The sequence below is a fragment of the Corella eumyota genome, chromosome 7, assembly GCF_963082875.1.
Source record: "Corella eumyota chromosome 7, kaCorEumy4.1, whole genome shotgun sequence".
Taxonomy (NCBI): Eukaryota; Metazoa; Chordata; class Ascidiacea; order Phlebobranchia; family Corellidae; genus Corella; species Corella eumyota.
Window position 1 is genome coordinate 930443 of NC_137496.1, and position 13105 is coordinate 943547.

The 13105-nt window shown below is 32.2% G+C and overlaps 3 protein-coding genes and 1 pseudogene across 3 annotated transcripts; 3 read left to right on the forward strand and 1 right to left on the reverse strand.

The window, feature by feature from the left end:
• Positions 1–3210: 3210 nt before the first annotated feature.
• LOC145759122 (enoyl-CoA hydratase, mitochondrial-like) lies at positions 3211–5176 on the reverse strand. The gene is made up of 7 exons (XM_082572875.1): positions 5029–5176; positions 4729–4929; positions 4495–4622; positions 4286–4385; positions 4102–4206; positions 3840–4027; positions 3211–3747 (listed from the first exon to the last, which is right to left on the reverse strand). The coding sequence occupies exons 1-7, from the start codon at positions 5108–5110 to the stop codon at positions 3682–3684; spliced, it is 870 nt and encodes a 289-aa protein (XP_082429001.1). The 5' UTR covers positions 5111–5176; the 3' UTR covers positions 3211–3681.
• A 583-nt stretch (positions 5177–5759) lies between these two features.
• Positions 5760–10560, forward strand: LOC145759121 (ATP-binding cassette sub-family C member 5 pseudogene; annotated as a pseudogene).
• Positions 10558–11747, forward strand: LOC145759123 (partner of Y14 and mago-like). The gene is made up of 3 exons (XM_082572876.1): positions 10558–10806; positions 10910–11006; positions 11076–11747. The coding sequence occupies exons 1-3, from the start codon at positions 10743–10745 to the stop codon at positions 11563–11565; spliced, it is 651 nt and encodes a 216-aa protein (XP_082429002.1). The 5' UTR covers positions 10558–10742; the 3' UTR covers positions 11566–11747.
• A 367-nt stretch (positions 11748–12114) lies between these two features.
• Positions 12115–13105, forward strand: LOC145759892 (exosome complex component RRP43-like). The gene has a single exon (XM_082573747.1). The coding sequence runs from the start codon at positions 12183–12185 to the stop codon at positions 12987–12989; it is 807 nt and encodes a 268-aa protein (XP_082429873.1). The 5' UTR covers positions 12115–12182; the 3' UTR covers positions 12990–13105.

Sequence of the window (13105 nt, forward strand, 5' to 3'; positions counted from 1 at the left end):
AAAATTAATTTTTTTAGCAAGTGTTCCCGATTATGATACGATCGTGGCACTGGGTCCAAAGAACTCTGGTTGGTCCGTTGATGTTTTACTTGCTATTAATGATAATGATTTAATTAATGCTCTGGATGTGTTTGGTGATATCGATAACTGGTCAACATCTCAAAGAAAAGCTCTGTTGGAGAAACTGACTATAGTAAGTAAAAATATAAAAAATTTTATACACTCTACTTTTGGTGTACCTTTAGTGTAAGAAGGCTGAGTATTTATTCTAGTAATCAAGTAGTAATCTTATAAAATTAAACCCAAGACCCCCATTTTATATAATGGAACTTGGTGGACATATAATGTCTATTTTATAGGCTTACCAAAAAATCTGTTGTTTGTGGTGTGTGGGTAAGTTACAGGTAAATATTAGTTAAGAGTTGCAACCATATTACAACAATTATAATTTTTTTAAATTTTTTGTGTATATCTTTATCCTCGATGAGGGAAAGTCAAATGTGCGACTTAAACATAGAGTAACATCAGTTACTCCTACCCAGTCTCGAGTTGCTTGTGGCAGTTTGGGATATTATAGATTATAATTGCCCGGTAATTATGCTGCTGATTAAGTGCTGGCTCAGCAGGAGTTCATACCGTTTATAGCGCCTTACTCAAGGGTGCTACAGCATGAGCTCAGTGGGGATTGAACCCACGACCTCATGTGTGGTGTAGCAAGTGTTCTTACCACTACACCAAGCTGCCGGTACTATTTCTAATCGTATGGCAGGCTATTAACTCGTTGATATATTGATGAATAAAGTTATAAATATATTTACACAGGGTGAGCTTGGCACATTGTCCACCTGGGATGAAGATACAATATCGGATGCTAAACATTTACTCACTGACTTAACTGTCGACCAAATAGAGTTACTCGACCTAGCAAGTCTCGAGACCATGTCAGCATTAGCAGAAGTTAACTGGGACAACTCGCAAGTAAGATGAAGATTGTTATGGTTAATATTTTTACAAAAATGTCTCTTGTTGTATTGGTTTGCCCAGCTTATTTTTGTATTTTTTTTTATAATTTAAGTAATTTGTTATGCATATTAAATGTATTTTGATAAATATATATTTTTTTGTATACATCTTTTTCCTCTATGTGGGAAAGTCGAATGCGCGACTTAAACATAGAGTAACATCAGTTACTCCAACCCAGTCTCGAGTTGCCTGTGGCAGTTTGGGATATTATAGATTATAATTGGCCGATAATTAAGTGCTGGCTCGGCAGGAGTTGGCACTGTTTATAGACCTTACTCAAGGGTATATAATAAATGTGTTTGAATTTTGTTGTATTCTAGTTACATAAATTACCCTTTTTGCATTAAAATTTACAGAGAAAAATGGCTTTTGATCGATACAGGGAATTATCTGGGTTGGATTTATCTGACTTAACAGCAGAAGATATTGCTGGACTTGGAGAAATATTCTGTGGGTTAACTGATACATTGATGGCTTCTGTTTCAATCAACACAATTATGTAAGACATTATTATTTTTTAGTGGAGTTAAAAGTTTATGTTTAAAAGTTTTTAGCGTGGTGTAGTGGTAAGAACACTTGCTACACCACCATGAGGTCATGGGTTCAATCCCCATTGCTTTCATGCTGTAGCGCCCTTGAGTTATAACGGTACAAACTCCTGCTGAGCCAGCACTTAATCAGCAGCAAAATTATCGGACAATTGTAATCCATAATATTCCAAACTGCCACAGGCAACTCGAGACTGGGTCGGAATAACTTATGTTACTCTATGTTTAAGTCGCGCATTCGACCTTCCCACATTGTGGATAAAGATATATATAAAAAAAAATTTGGCCAAATAAATTAAAATTAATGTTATAAGTTTAATTTCCACTAAAACAAATTTATTTTAAGTTTATGTAAAGGTAATAAAGGTTATTATATAAAATGTCTTAGTTATTGATGGGTATATAAAAAATAAATGTTTAACATTATTTTACAGCAATTCTATTAAAGATCTTGGAAGCTTGGATTGTTACAACCAGTTACAATTGGATGCCTTATATTCTCTTGTTTATATTTCACTTGAGAACAATTTTCCTGATGCAGCAACTATCCAACAAATGGGAACAATTACTGGTGAGAAAAATTAGTATTTCTTTACTTCTACTCTAACTTTTTATTTGGTTCAATTTATTGGTAATATTATAAGGCCTAGATCATGACTTAGTCATTTGTTTTAAATACTTATCATATTTCTAAATATTGTACTAGAAATTATGTGGACTATACTAGAAATTAAGGGAACTTTTAAATAAGGTAACGTAAGCACCTCTTTTTTTCAGTGGTAATGATGCTTAGGTACTCTAGCTTAGCCCTAAAAAGCAATTTTAATTTCATTAAAAGCTGTACTATAACATTTTTTAAAAATAAAAATAAATAAAAATTAATTTAAAGCTGGAATGAAAGCAAGTGATTTAGAACAAATTCCAATTAGTTCGATGTCATTTATCGATCCTAGAGTTTTTAGATTAATTGAACCAACCAGAATAAGGGTAAGACACTTATTTTTTGATAACTGTGTAAATGTATTTTTAAGAGTGTATTCCGAATTTTAATTAAACTAATTTTAATTTTTCTGTATTTTAATTTTTCTGTATTTTAATTAAATTTATTTTAACGTAATAAACACTACTTAAAAATTTTTTTTTACTTTTTACTTAGTTTTTTAATGTCATAACTTTAGGATGGATTTTCTGAAAGCCAGTTTGCAGTTTCTGGAACAACTAATGTTGCAGCGATGATATCAGTGCCCGAACTTTACAGAATTTTAACCCCAGCTCAACAAAATGTTCTACAAATTGCAGCATTTGGGAATAGAGCTAGTAAGTATACTTATACCAAACATACTATCAGAATAAATCCATGTTTTAAACTTGTTTTTATTAGGATTAGTGGATGAAAGTGGTAATGGGACTGGAATTGATATCTTTGCTGGAGATGGTAAGCTTTTTTGTTTAAATATTTTCTATGTCAGTTTAAAGCATTTGTTAACTCAAGAGATAAGCTAATGTTATACAGTTAAATCAGCATAGAATGTAGAAAGTAGTAAGCGATTCAGTAAGTTCATAAGTTGTCAATAAATATACCTAAGTGTCTCAGTAAAAAGTTCAATAGATAAGAATGAGCACTTAGCTGGTTAAAGTAATGAAGACCAGGAAAAGTTAAGTATATATTCAGACTTTAGTAATGGTTAAGTTTAGATAGAATAAAGTTATTTAAAATGATTTTTAGGGGATGAGAATTTAATAACGGAGAAGCCAACCAGTGATAACCCAGGACTTCATTATTTTAGGTTCACAGTGTTTTCTTTGTTAATTCTACAGTTACTTATAAGTGTGTTTATACAGTAATATGTTCTATACAGAAGCAGGTATACTTATATGTTTAGTTAGTTGTGATCGTTGATGTATTTAAGTAAATAAAAATACTTCTATATAGTGAATTTTTAGCTCAAAAAAACAATTTTTAGCTCAAAAAAACAATTTTAAAGCTAATATTTATTAGTTAATTAGATCAAATTTATAAAACATAAGAAAAAATAGGTGGTTTTGCATTAAAAATAAATTACATGATATTTGCGGTTATAACAAAGCATTAAACAGTTTTTAAAATGAGTTAATTGTTTGTGAAATTAGCTTTTCGTTTTTCAACAAAGGCACGCATACCCTCCTTTCTGTCCTCCTAAAAAATTTAAATTAATGATATTATTAATTTGTTACCATTCTTTAATATATATACAAACATAGTTAGAAAAACCTTTAAAAATATTTTACCGTAGCAAAAGTTGAATGAAAAATTTTCTTTTCAAAATGGTTTCCTTCTGCTAAGGTAGTCTCAAATGCAGTATTTACAGCCTCCTTCGCAAGTCCGACAATTAAACTCGAGTTGTTCGATATTTTTTCTGCAGTTTTAATTGCTTCATCAACTAAATTTTCTTTGTCAAAAACTTTGCTAACAAGACCTAAAAAGCAAATAATTTCACAAATACATTTTTCTTGGTTAATCATCCTCCATGTATTTTGAGATTTATCTTACCAGCTCTTAATGCAGTCTCAGCATTTATTCGATCTCCTGTTAAAACCATTTCCATTGCTAAACTTTTGCCAACAAACCTAGGTAACCTTTGAGTGCCACCAGCACCTTAACACAAGAACAAAAAATTAGAATTTACTTTAAAGATTCGGCGATCTTAAAAAATCTTAAAAAACAAAGTTTTTACCTGGAATGGTTCCGAGTAAGATTTCAGGTTGTCCAAATTGAGCAGTGTTCCCCGCATAAATAATGTCGCACATCATTGCTAATTCACATCCACCTCCAAGCTAACAAGATTCATAAATAAGTAAGTATTTTACCAAAAAACATATTTTCATTTTAAGACATAATTAAACTAAATTATTCAAAGGAGTTAAGTTTAAAAGTTAGACGTACAGCAAATCCGTTAACAGCTGCAATAATTGGTTTTCTATTATCAGCAACTCTGGACCAATTGCTTAAAAACTTTCCTGAAACACAGTCAACAAATGTTTTGTTTTGCATCTCCTTGATATCTGCACCAGCTGTAAAACAAATTATAAAAGACTATTTATCATACAAGCTCAGACCTTTAGCCCTATGTTACAGGTATAGTACCTTAATAATTCAGGCAATATAGTACTTTAATACCTGCAAATGCTTTCTCATTTCCAGTAATTACAATACAACCAACAGTTTTATCATTTTCAAAGTCATCCAAAGCATCATTTACATCACTAATGAGAGCATCGCATAAAGCATTTAATGCTTTAGGTCGATTTAATTGAATATATCCAACACTTGAATTGGAGCCTTTTTTATCAACCAATATGTTACTGTATGTCTTTAAACCTTTTAATACAACAAAAAAACGTAAAATAGTTGTAACCAGTGTATATGCTAGATAAATTAAACAGAAATACGTTGTGTTAGAAAGTTGTTTGTGTTTACCTGCTGACACATATTGACTAAGGATTCTTTTATTGTTGATTCCCATTAAAAGTCGACCTGATTTTGTTAGCAAACCAGCCATTTTTAAGGATTTTGCTTACTTATCTGTAACGGCAAAAAGCAGCATTTTAAAGTAGCCTAAACAACATGTTTTACAATAAAAAGAACGAAAAATATTTAACAAATATTATAAATAACCAAAAATTGTAAATAAATTGGTGTAAAAACGTTTAAAAAAGCGTTAAAATCGTCGTTTTTAAGTCAACAAAATCCACGTTGCATTTGTAAACAAATGACTTTTGTTTGCTGACTAATTTGCAAAAATGCTGACTCAATTCTAGCCCCTTTAATCGGATTTTTAATTTGAAATTTTTATGTCGTAAGTGGGCGCTTTAGAGAACCCTTAAATTTGCTAAAATTTTTAGCAGATTTTTTGACGGGTTTTGGCCTTTTTTGAGTGTTTTTAAGAAAAACTATTAGGTTTTGTTTGTGGGTAATGTAAGTTTAGTAATTTTTAAGGCTTTTAAACAACAAATTGCGTCCAAAAACTTGTTTATTTAACAGACGTAGCAACATAAACGTGCACACTAAATTTTAACTACAAAAATCTGAATGTTATCACAAAATAACGTTTGTTTTTAAGTTGCCTGGACTACAAGTTTTACATAATTTAGTTTATTAATTGTTTCTGTACTTGGGTGTAGATGTAAGTTGGTTGGACAACCTAATTTTAAAGTATGAATAAGGAGAATAAAAATGAAAACGACACTGTTTTGTTGGATGAAAAAGTGGAGTCGGAGACGGATGTTGCTTTTATTTCATCAAAGAAATCACGAAGAAAAAAATATGGCCCATCTTTAAAAACTTTGCTTCCATTTCGCATCGGATGCGACAAAAATAACGATGGGCATCCAAATGATAAAGCCGGACTTTTCTCAACTATTTTATTCTCCTGGGTTACTTCATTGATATGGAAAGTCTATAAAAAACCACCAACAGAAAACGATTTGTGGAGGATTTCAAAGTACGATGAAACCGCTGCAAACTACAAGCGCTTGAAACATTTTTGGAAAGAGGAATTACGAAGTAAAGGAGCTAAAAAAGCTTCAATGTGGAAGGTAAATCTTCGGTTCATCCGGATGCGATTAATTCTTACGCAAATTCTAACAATCATTTATATCACGATATATTTCATCACCAGTAGCTTTATTGTGAGACTTATTTTATCTTATGTTTCACAAATAGAGGTTTTATTATCATATGGATTAATATTGGTTGTCATCTATGCAATGTCAGAATGTCTTCGTGCTTCGTTATTATCTTTGGTGTTTGCCATGAACTACAGGAGTGCTATTCGAAACAGATCGGCGATCTTGATGCTTATATTTCGCAAGGTGCTAAAGCTATCTCCCATCAGTGGAAGTGTTAGTGTCGGAGAGTTAATTAATCTTTGTTCAAATGACGGGGATAAAGTTTTCGAGGCTCATCGGATAAGTTGTTTGGCAACACTTGGTCCTATATTATTTATCAGTGGTTCTATTTTCTGTGTCTATTTACTTGGTCCTATTGGATTAATGGGTGCTTTAGTGTTCGTGGTGTTTGTCCCTGTCCAAGCTTTTCTAGCCAAAGTTCTGATGCGCTTTCGGGTCAAAGTTTTAAAGAACACTGAACTGCGATTAAAGAAAATTCATGAAATTCTGTCTTCGATAAAGTTGATCAAAATGTACGCTTGGGAAGATTCTTTCATGAAAGTTGTGACAGAAATTCGAAACAAAGAATTGTTTTTTCTTAAATGGATGACCTATATCTCCAGTATTAATATTAGTCTTGCGTTTTTATCACCTGCCATGGCTTCTGTTGTAATGCTGTCCACTTTTGTTGCCCTTGGCCATAACTTAACTCCCTCTGATGCATTTACTTGTATAGCTGTGTTTAATGCCATGTCAACTGGGCTTAAGTTTTTACCAATGTCGATTAAGTCTCTGGTTGAAGTGAATGTGTCAATGGCTCGTTTTAAAAAGATTCTCACTTTGGAGAAATTGAATAAATATGTTGTTTATAATACAAGTGATCCTGAAATTGTTCTTGAATTAAGAAATGCATCATTGGCTTGGCCTCGTGTCCGAAAGACTCAGTTAACTGACACTGATTCTCTAAAACTTGACGAGGTATTTGAAAAAGATGAACTCTTAGAAAACAACAACGAGAGCTCAAATAATGAGAGCACAGCATTGGTGTTGGAAAGTATAAACTTTTCAGTGAGAAGGGGTCAACTTATTGGGATCTGTGGTGCAGTTGGTTCAGGAAAAAGCTCACTTATTGCTGCCATTATGGGGCATCTAAAATTAGAAAGTGGCTCTGTTGCAGTTTCAGGCTCGGTTGCTTATGTTTCACAACTTGCATGGTTGATGAACTCAACCATTCGTGAAAATATTTTGTTTGGTTCAAGATATGAAGAAAGGAGGTACAATGACATTATTGCTGCATGTGGTCTTGTGGAAGATTTTAAAGCATTCCCAAGCGGAGATTTATTAGAAGTAGGAGAAAGAGGGATTAATATGAGTGGAGGACAGAAACAGAGGGTCAGCCTTGCTCGAGCAATTTACAAGAACAGTGATATCTACTTGTTAGATGATCCTCTCAGTGCAGTAGATGCACATATCGGAAAACATATTTTTACAAACGCGATAACTGCCATGTTGGTAAAATCTGGTAAAACTGTTGTGCTTGTAACTCACCAACTGCAATATCTACCAGTTTGTGACAAAGTTTATTTAATGGAAAATGGTCAGCTAACTGAAACAAGTGATTTTGAACCAATGATCAAGAATAAAATAATTGAGGATGAGAATTCGGAAACAGAGAACTTAAAAGCGCTAAATGGAATCACTTCTTCAGCTTCAATTTCCAGTATTGTTAATGAAGAGAAGTTATATTTAGATGGTAAGTTGATGTCAGATGAAGAAAGAGGAGAAATCGTTCCTTTCTCAACTTACCTTCGCTACCTTAAATACGCTGGCGGTATTTTTATCTGTTTGTTAGTATTTTTGTTCTTTGCTGTCAACGTTGGTGCTCAACAATTTAGTAGCTTTTGGCTTTCCTACTGGCTCAAACAAGGATCTGAAAGACCTCGTTTTTGGCCTCAAAATTTAACAAGTTCACATAACCTTTCTTCAAACTACTCCATGACTCCACAAACTCATGATATTCTAAAAAACCCCAGGTTTAAGTTTTACATGACTGTTTATGTCCTGACAGCAGTTGCTATGTTGGTTATTAGTTTGTTAAGAGGGTATTGCTTTATTTGCCTTATGATGAGAGCAAGTAAAAAACTCCATGCTGATCTTTTTAAAAGTGTTTTAAACGCAAAGATGTCGTTTTTTGATACCACACCTAGTGGAAGGATAATGAATCGATTTCAGAAGGATTGCGATGAAGTTGACCAAGTTTTAACCTATCTAGCTGGATTGTTTTTCTATAACTTCTTTACACTGATTTTTGCTGCGGGTTTTGTATCTTACGTAGTCCCAAAATTTTTATTTGTGCTCGCTGTGATCGTTCCAATCTATTTCACAATTTATTTTATATTTAAACCAACTGCAAGGGAGATGAGAAGGTTAGATATTTTGACTCGATCGCCGTGGTTTGCTCATATCACAACAGCAGTAACAGGATTGGACACAATTCGGGCTTACCAACAATCTAAGAACTTTATCGACCAATTTCGAAAACTAATGGATAAGAATTCTTCACCTTATTACTTGTTTGCGTGTGCTAATCGGTGGTTAGCTGTACGCTTGGATTTTCTAACTGTTTGCTCTGGTGTTTTTACTATACTCCTAATTATTCTTAACCAAGGATTGGTAAGTCCTGCTTTTGCTGGGTTAGCAATTATGTCTTCGTTTTTAATGAGTGGAATGCTTCAGTTTACGACCAGAGTTTTAATTGAGTCGGAAGCCCGGTTTGTTGCAGTCGACAGAATGCTTTACTACATCGACAATGTTCCACAAGAAGAATTAAACCATGTTTCACCACAAGAAAATTGGCCAACTAATGGTGAGATTGAATTTAAAGAAGTTTCTTTAAGATATCGTAGTGGATTGCCATTAGTATTAAAGGATATTTCATTTAAAGTTAACGCTAAAGAAAAGATTGGAATTGTGGGGCGTACTGGTTCAGGAAAATCATCTTTAACAGTTGCTCTTTTTAGATTAGTTAATATCGAAAGCGGTTCAATTTTTATCGATGGAGTTAACACAGTTGATATTTCGAAACATAATTTACGATCGAATGTTTCTATTATTCCACAGGACCCAGTGTTATTCTCTGGAACGGTGCGTTATAATTTGGATCCCTTTAACAACCATAGTGATGATGAACTATGGCTTGCCTTGGAACAAACTCATCTTAAAACATTAATCAGAAATATTCCTGGCCAACTAGAAAGCGATGTTCAAGAGAGTGGGGCGAATTTTTCCATAGGAGAGCGGCAGCTATTGTGTCTGGCAAGGGCACTGTTACGCCGAAGTCAGATCTTGATTCTGGACGAAGCAACGGCGGCTGTGGACTCGGCCACTGAGAGAATAGTTCATGAAATGATGCAGGAAATATTTGCTGATTGTACGGTTCTAATGATTGCTCATAGACTGTCCACAGTAGAGTTATGTGATCGAATCATGGTAATGAACGATGGTGAAATTGTTGAGATGGATAAACCTGAGGTTTTAAAGGACGACGTAAATTCTTATTTTTCAAGAATGTTGCAAAGTTTTTCATAAATTTTTTTATCGAATTTTGGAGTAGACATCATGTTGACAATATTATATGTTGAAGCCATTTTGTTAATGTTTGTCATTATATCATGACATAAAAAATGGTAGATAAATAACTCTCAGTTACCAGTAAATGTAGAAATGGTGTTTTAGAACATAAATTACACAATTTTGTATAGTATTTTTAAATAAAACAAGATAAAAATGTCAGGTCATATTTTTGGTGGTATTTTTGTCCTCTTTGTAAATAGAATTATTTTTTGCTAATGATATAACATTCCTTATTTTAATTGCGATAAAGTTTACTTTTTTGTTTAAAAATATTCTTATAATTAAAAATAATTGCCTATCTATATTGCCTTTACTGTTGAAAAATAGTTGAAATCATGGCACTGTTATTTCATATGCAGTTTAATATACACAATAGTACAAACATACGATAAACAGTTGATATGCATAAAATATTTTTCATATTTCTTCTATTTACCTTCCTTTTTACCTGTTATACATTTGGTTATTTAGGAATAACATCTTTTAGTTTTTGTATTACTATAAAGTTTTAATATATAATGCAACCTATTTCCTCAATTTTAATTTTAAAGACGGTTAATAAGGTCTCTCTCTTTTGCCTTTTTTTGATTTAAAATATTTATTATTGTTAACCTCGATTATTATAATTTTCTTTTTTACAAAAATAGTGTTCTGTTTATAAACAAGGTTACTCTTATAATTACGTAAAAAAATAGTTTACTGAGTCTATTCTGTTACTGATCATTGTATATACACAAAAATTTTGTTAAAAATTAACATCTGTAAATTCACATAATTTATGTATATTAAAATTATTGATTAAGCTCACCAAAAATTAATTTAATAATGTTTTAATTAATTTCTAACACTGCAGGTTTCAATTTTATAATTTGTTTTAACTATTTTTCAAAAATGTCGGGTTCTGAAGTTAAGTTTAACATTTCACAAGCAACAGGAATTGTTCGAGATCACACTGGTAAACACTTGTTTATTATTTCAACTATTTTTCGGTGTTCATTATGTGAATATTTTGGGTTTATTTGTAAATATTTTTGGTTATGTTTTTTGTATTTTTTTAGGTGTAGCTTTTATCCCAGCCACCCAAAGACCGGATGGGACGTGGAGAAAGGCACAGAGAGTTAAGGAAGGTTATGTGCCAGAGGAAGATGTAAAAAGGTTGGAATATTGTTTGTTTTATAAAAATTCAATCATAAAAAACTTGTGATATTATTTAAAATATTTTAGATATGAGTCAACTGGGGCAAGAAATCGTCGCACTGCCCCTTCTTGCCCTGGTTTGGGGGTTGAATATTCAAAAGAACCTCCGAAAAAATCTGGCGTGCCTGGATTTTCAAACTCCTCAACTGAACCTGTAGTTCCTTTAAGCAAGGGAGCAAAAAAAAATTTAAAGCGAAAAGAAGTTCGCAAAAAGAAAAAAGATGAGGAAACCCAGGCATCGATAAATGAACAATATGTTAACATAGCCAGTGGAAAAAGCGACGTTTCTGAAATTTCTTCCAAACTCCAAGCATCGTCATTAGAACAAAAGGGTCCAAGTTTGACTCCTGTTGAAAAACAGATTAAAAATTTAAAGAAGAAGTTGCGACAAATTGATGAACTGAAATCAAAGATCGAATCTGGAGAGATTTCGAATCCCGATAAAACCCAACTTGAAAAAGTAGCTAAAAGGTCACAGTTAGAAAAAGAATTAGCAAAATTGGAGGAATCAAACTAATCAAAATTATATATTTGTTGCCATTTTGTAATGTTATTACAAGTTGGTAAATTAGACAACTTTCAAGTATGAAATTAGCTAACTAAATAAATGTTTAAAACGGTTTTTATGCTAAAAAATCTTACTTGTTTGGTTTGATTTATTACTTACATATATTTGTGTTTTTTAAAATACAACAAACGCACTTGATCATTATTTTTAAATTTATTGTCCTTAAAATTTAAATAACTTTATCCCCAACCTCGCACACGTGTCTTAAAACATCGGAAGCTTATTTAGTTTTTCGCCGGCGTTAACGTTGATTTTTGCCGCGATGTTGTGTTTAAACGGGGCTGAATGAAGTAGCCCGAGTATTTTAAGGTACGAATATGTAGTGCACGTGCAAAAAATAAGTTTTGTAAACAGATAGAGAAGTTTTCTTTTATTTACTTAACGTATTTAGGTAAATATAATTTAAAAAAGTGTTTTAAATAGTAAAGAATACATTAAGTTCTTTAACAAACGACTGGGCTAAGGATTTTAACATCTTTTTCCCTTTTAAATAGAAAACTATTTACTGACTTTGATTTACGTGTTTTATTTAACGATAAACTTAAATTAACTTTAACTTCTTCAAAATGGATCTAACTGAGAGTCTTGATCTGTTGGACTTCAACAATGCTGACAATTTTAAAGACAATGTAAGATCTGACGGTCGAAATTTTAAAGAAAGTCGTCAAACTTTATTAAATGTTGGAATTATTTCTACAGCAAATGGATCTGCCTTAGTTAAAGCTGGAAACACGTCAGTAATTTGCGGAATTAAATCTGAACTAACTGTACCAAGTGTAGAGAATCCTGGTATGGGAATCGTTGTTCCAAATGTAGAGTTATCCCCAATGTGTTGTTCATTATTTAAACCTGGTCCCCCCAGTGAAAAAGCTCAAAATGTTACTGTGTTTTTAGACAATTTGTTAAAAAAATTGATTAACTTCGAAGAGCTATGTTTGGTAAATGATTCATTGGTTTGGGTTTTGTATTGTGATATTGTGTGTTTGAATTATGATGGTAACATTGAAGATGCTTGTGTTTTGGCTCTAACAGCAGCTTTACAAAACACTTTGCTGCCTAAAGTAACTGTAGATCCTGAAACAGAGACTCCTGTAACAGATTATTCTGAGAAAATTCCATTGACACTAAACTTTCTACCAATATCAACTACGTTTTCATTTTTTGATAATGACATAACAATTATCGACCCAATATTAATAGAAGAGAAATTGTCACTTGGTGATATGACAGTAGTTACAGATGAAAACAACATGTTAATATTGGTGAGAAGGCAAGGTGGTTTACCTTTACAAGATGAACAAATCCAGTATTGTATTCAACAAGCAGTTTTTAGTGGGAATAAAATAAGAGAATTGTACAAGGCTGTCAAATAAATTAACTTGTTTAAATACAAATGCCAAAAACTTATTAAATTTTGTAAATGTAAAAATAAGGGGCTTACCCTTATGCTAGCTTTTTCTATTTTAATTTTCTATTGTCAATTTATAGA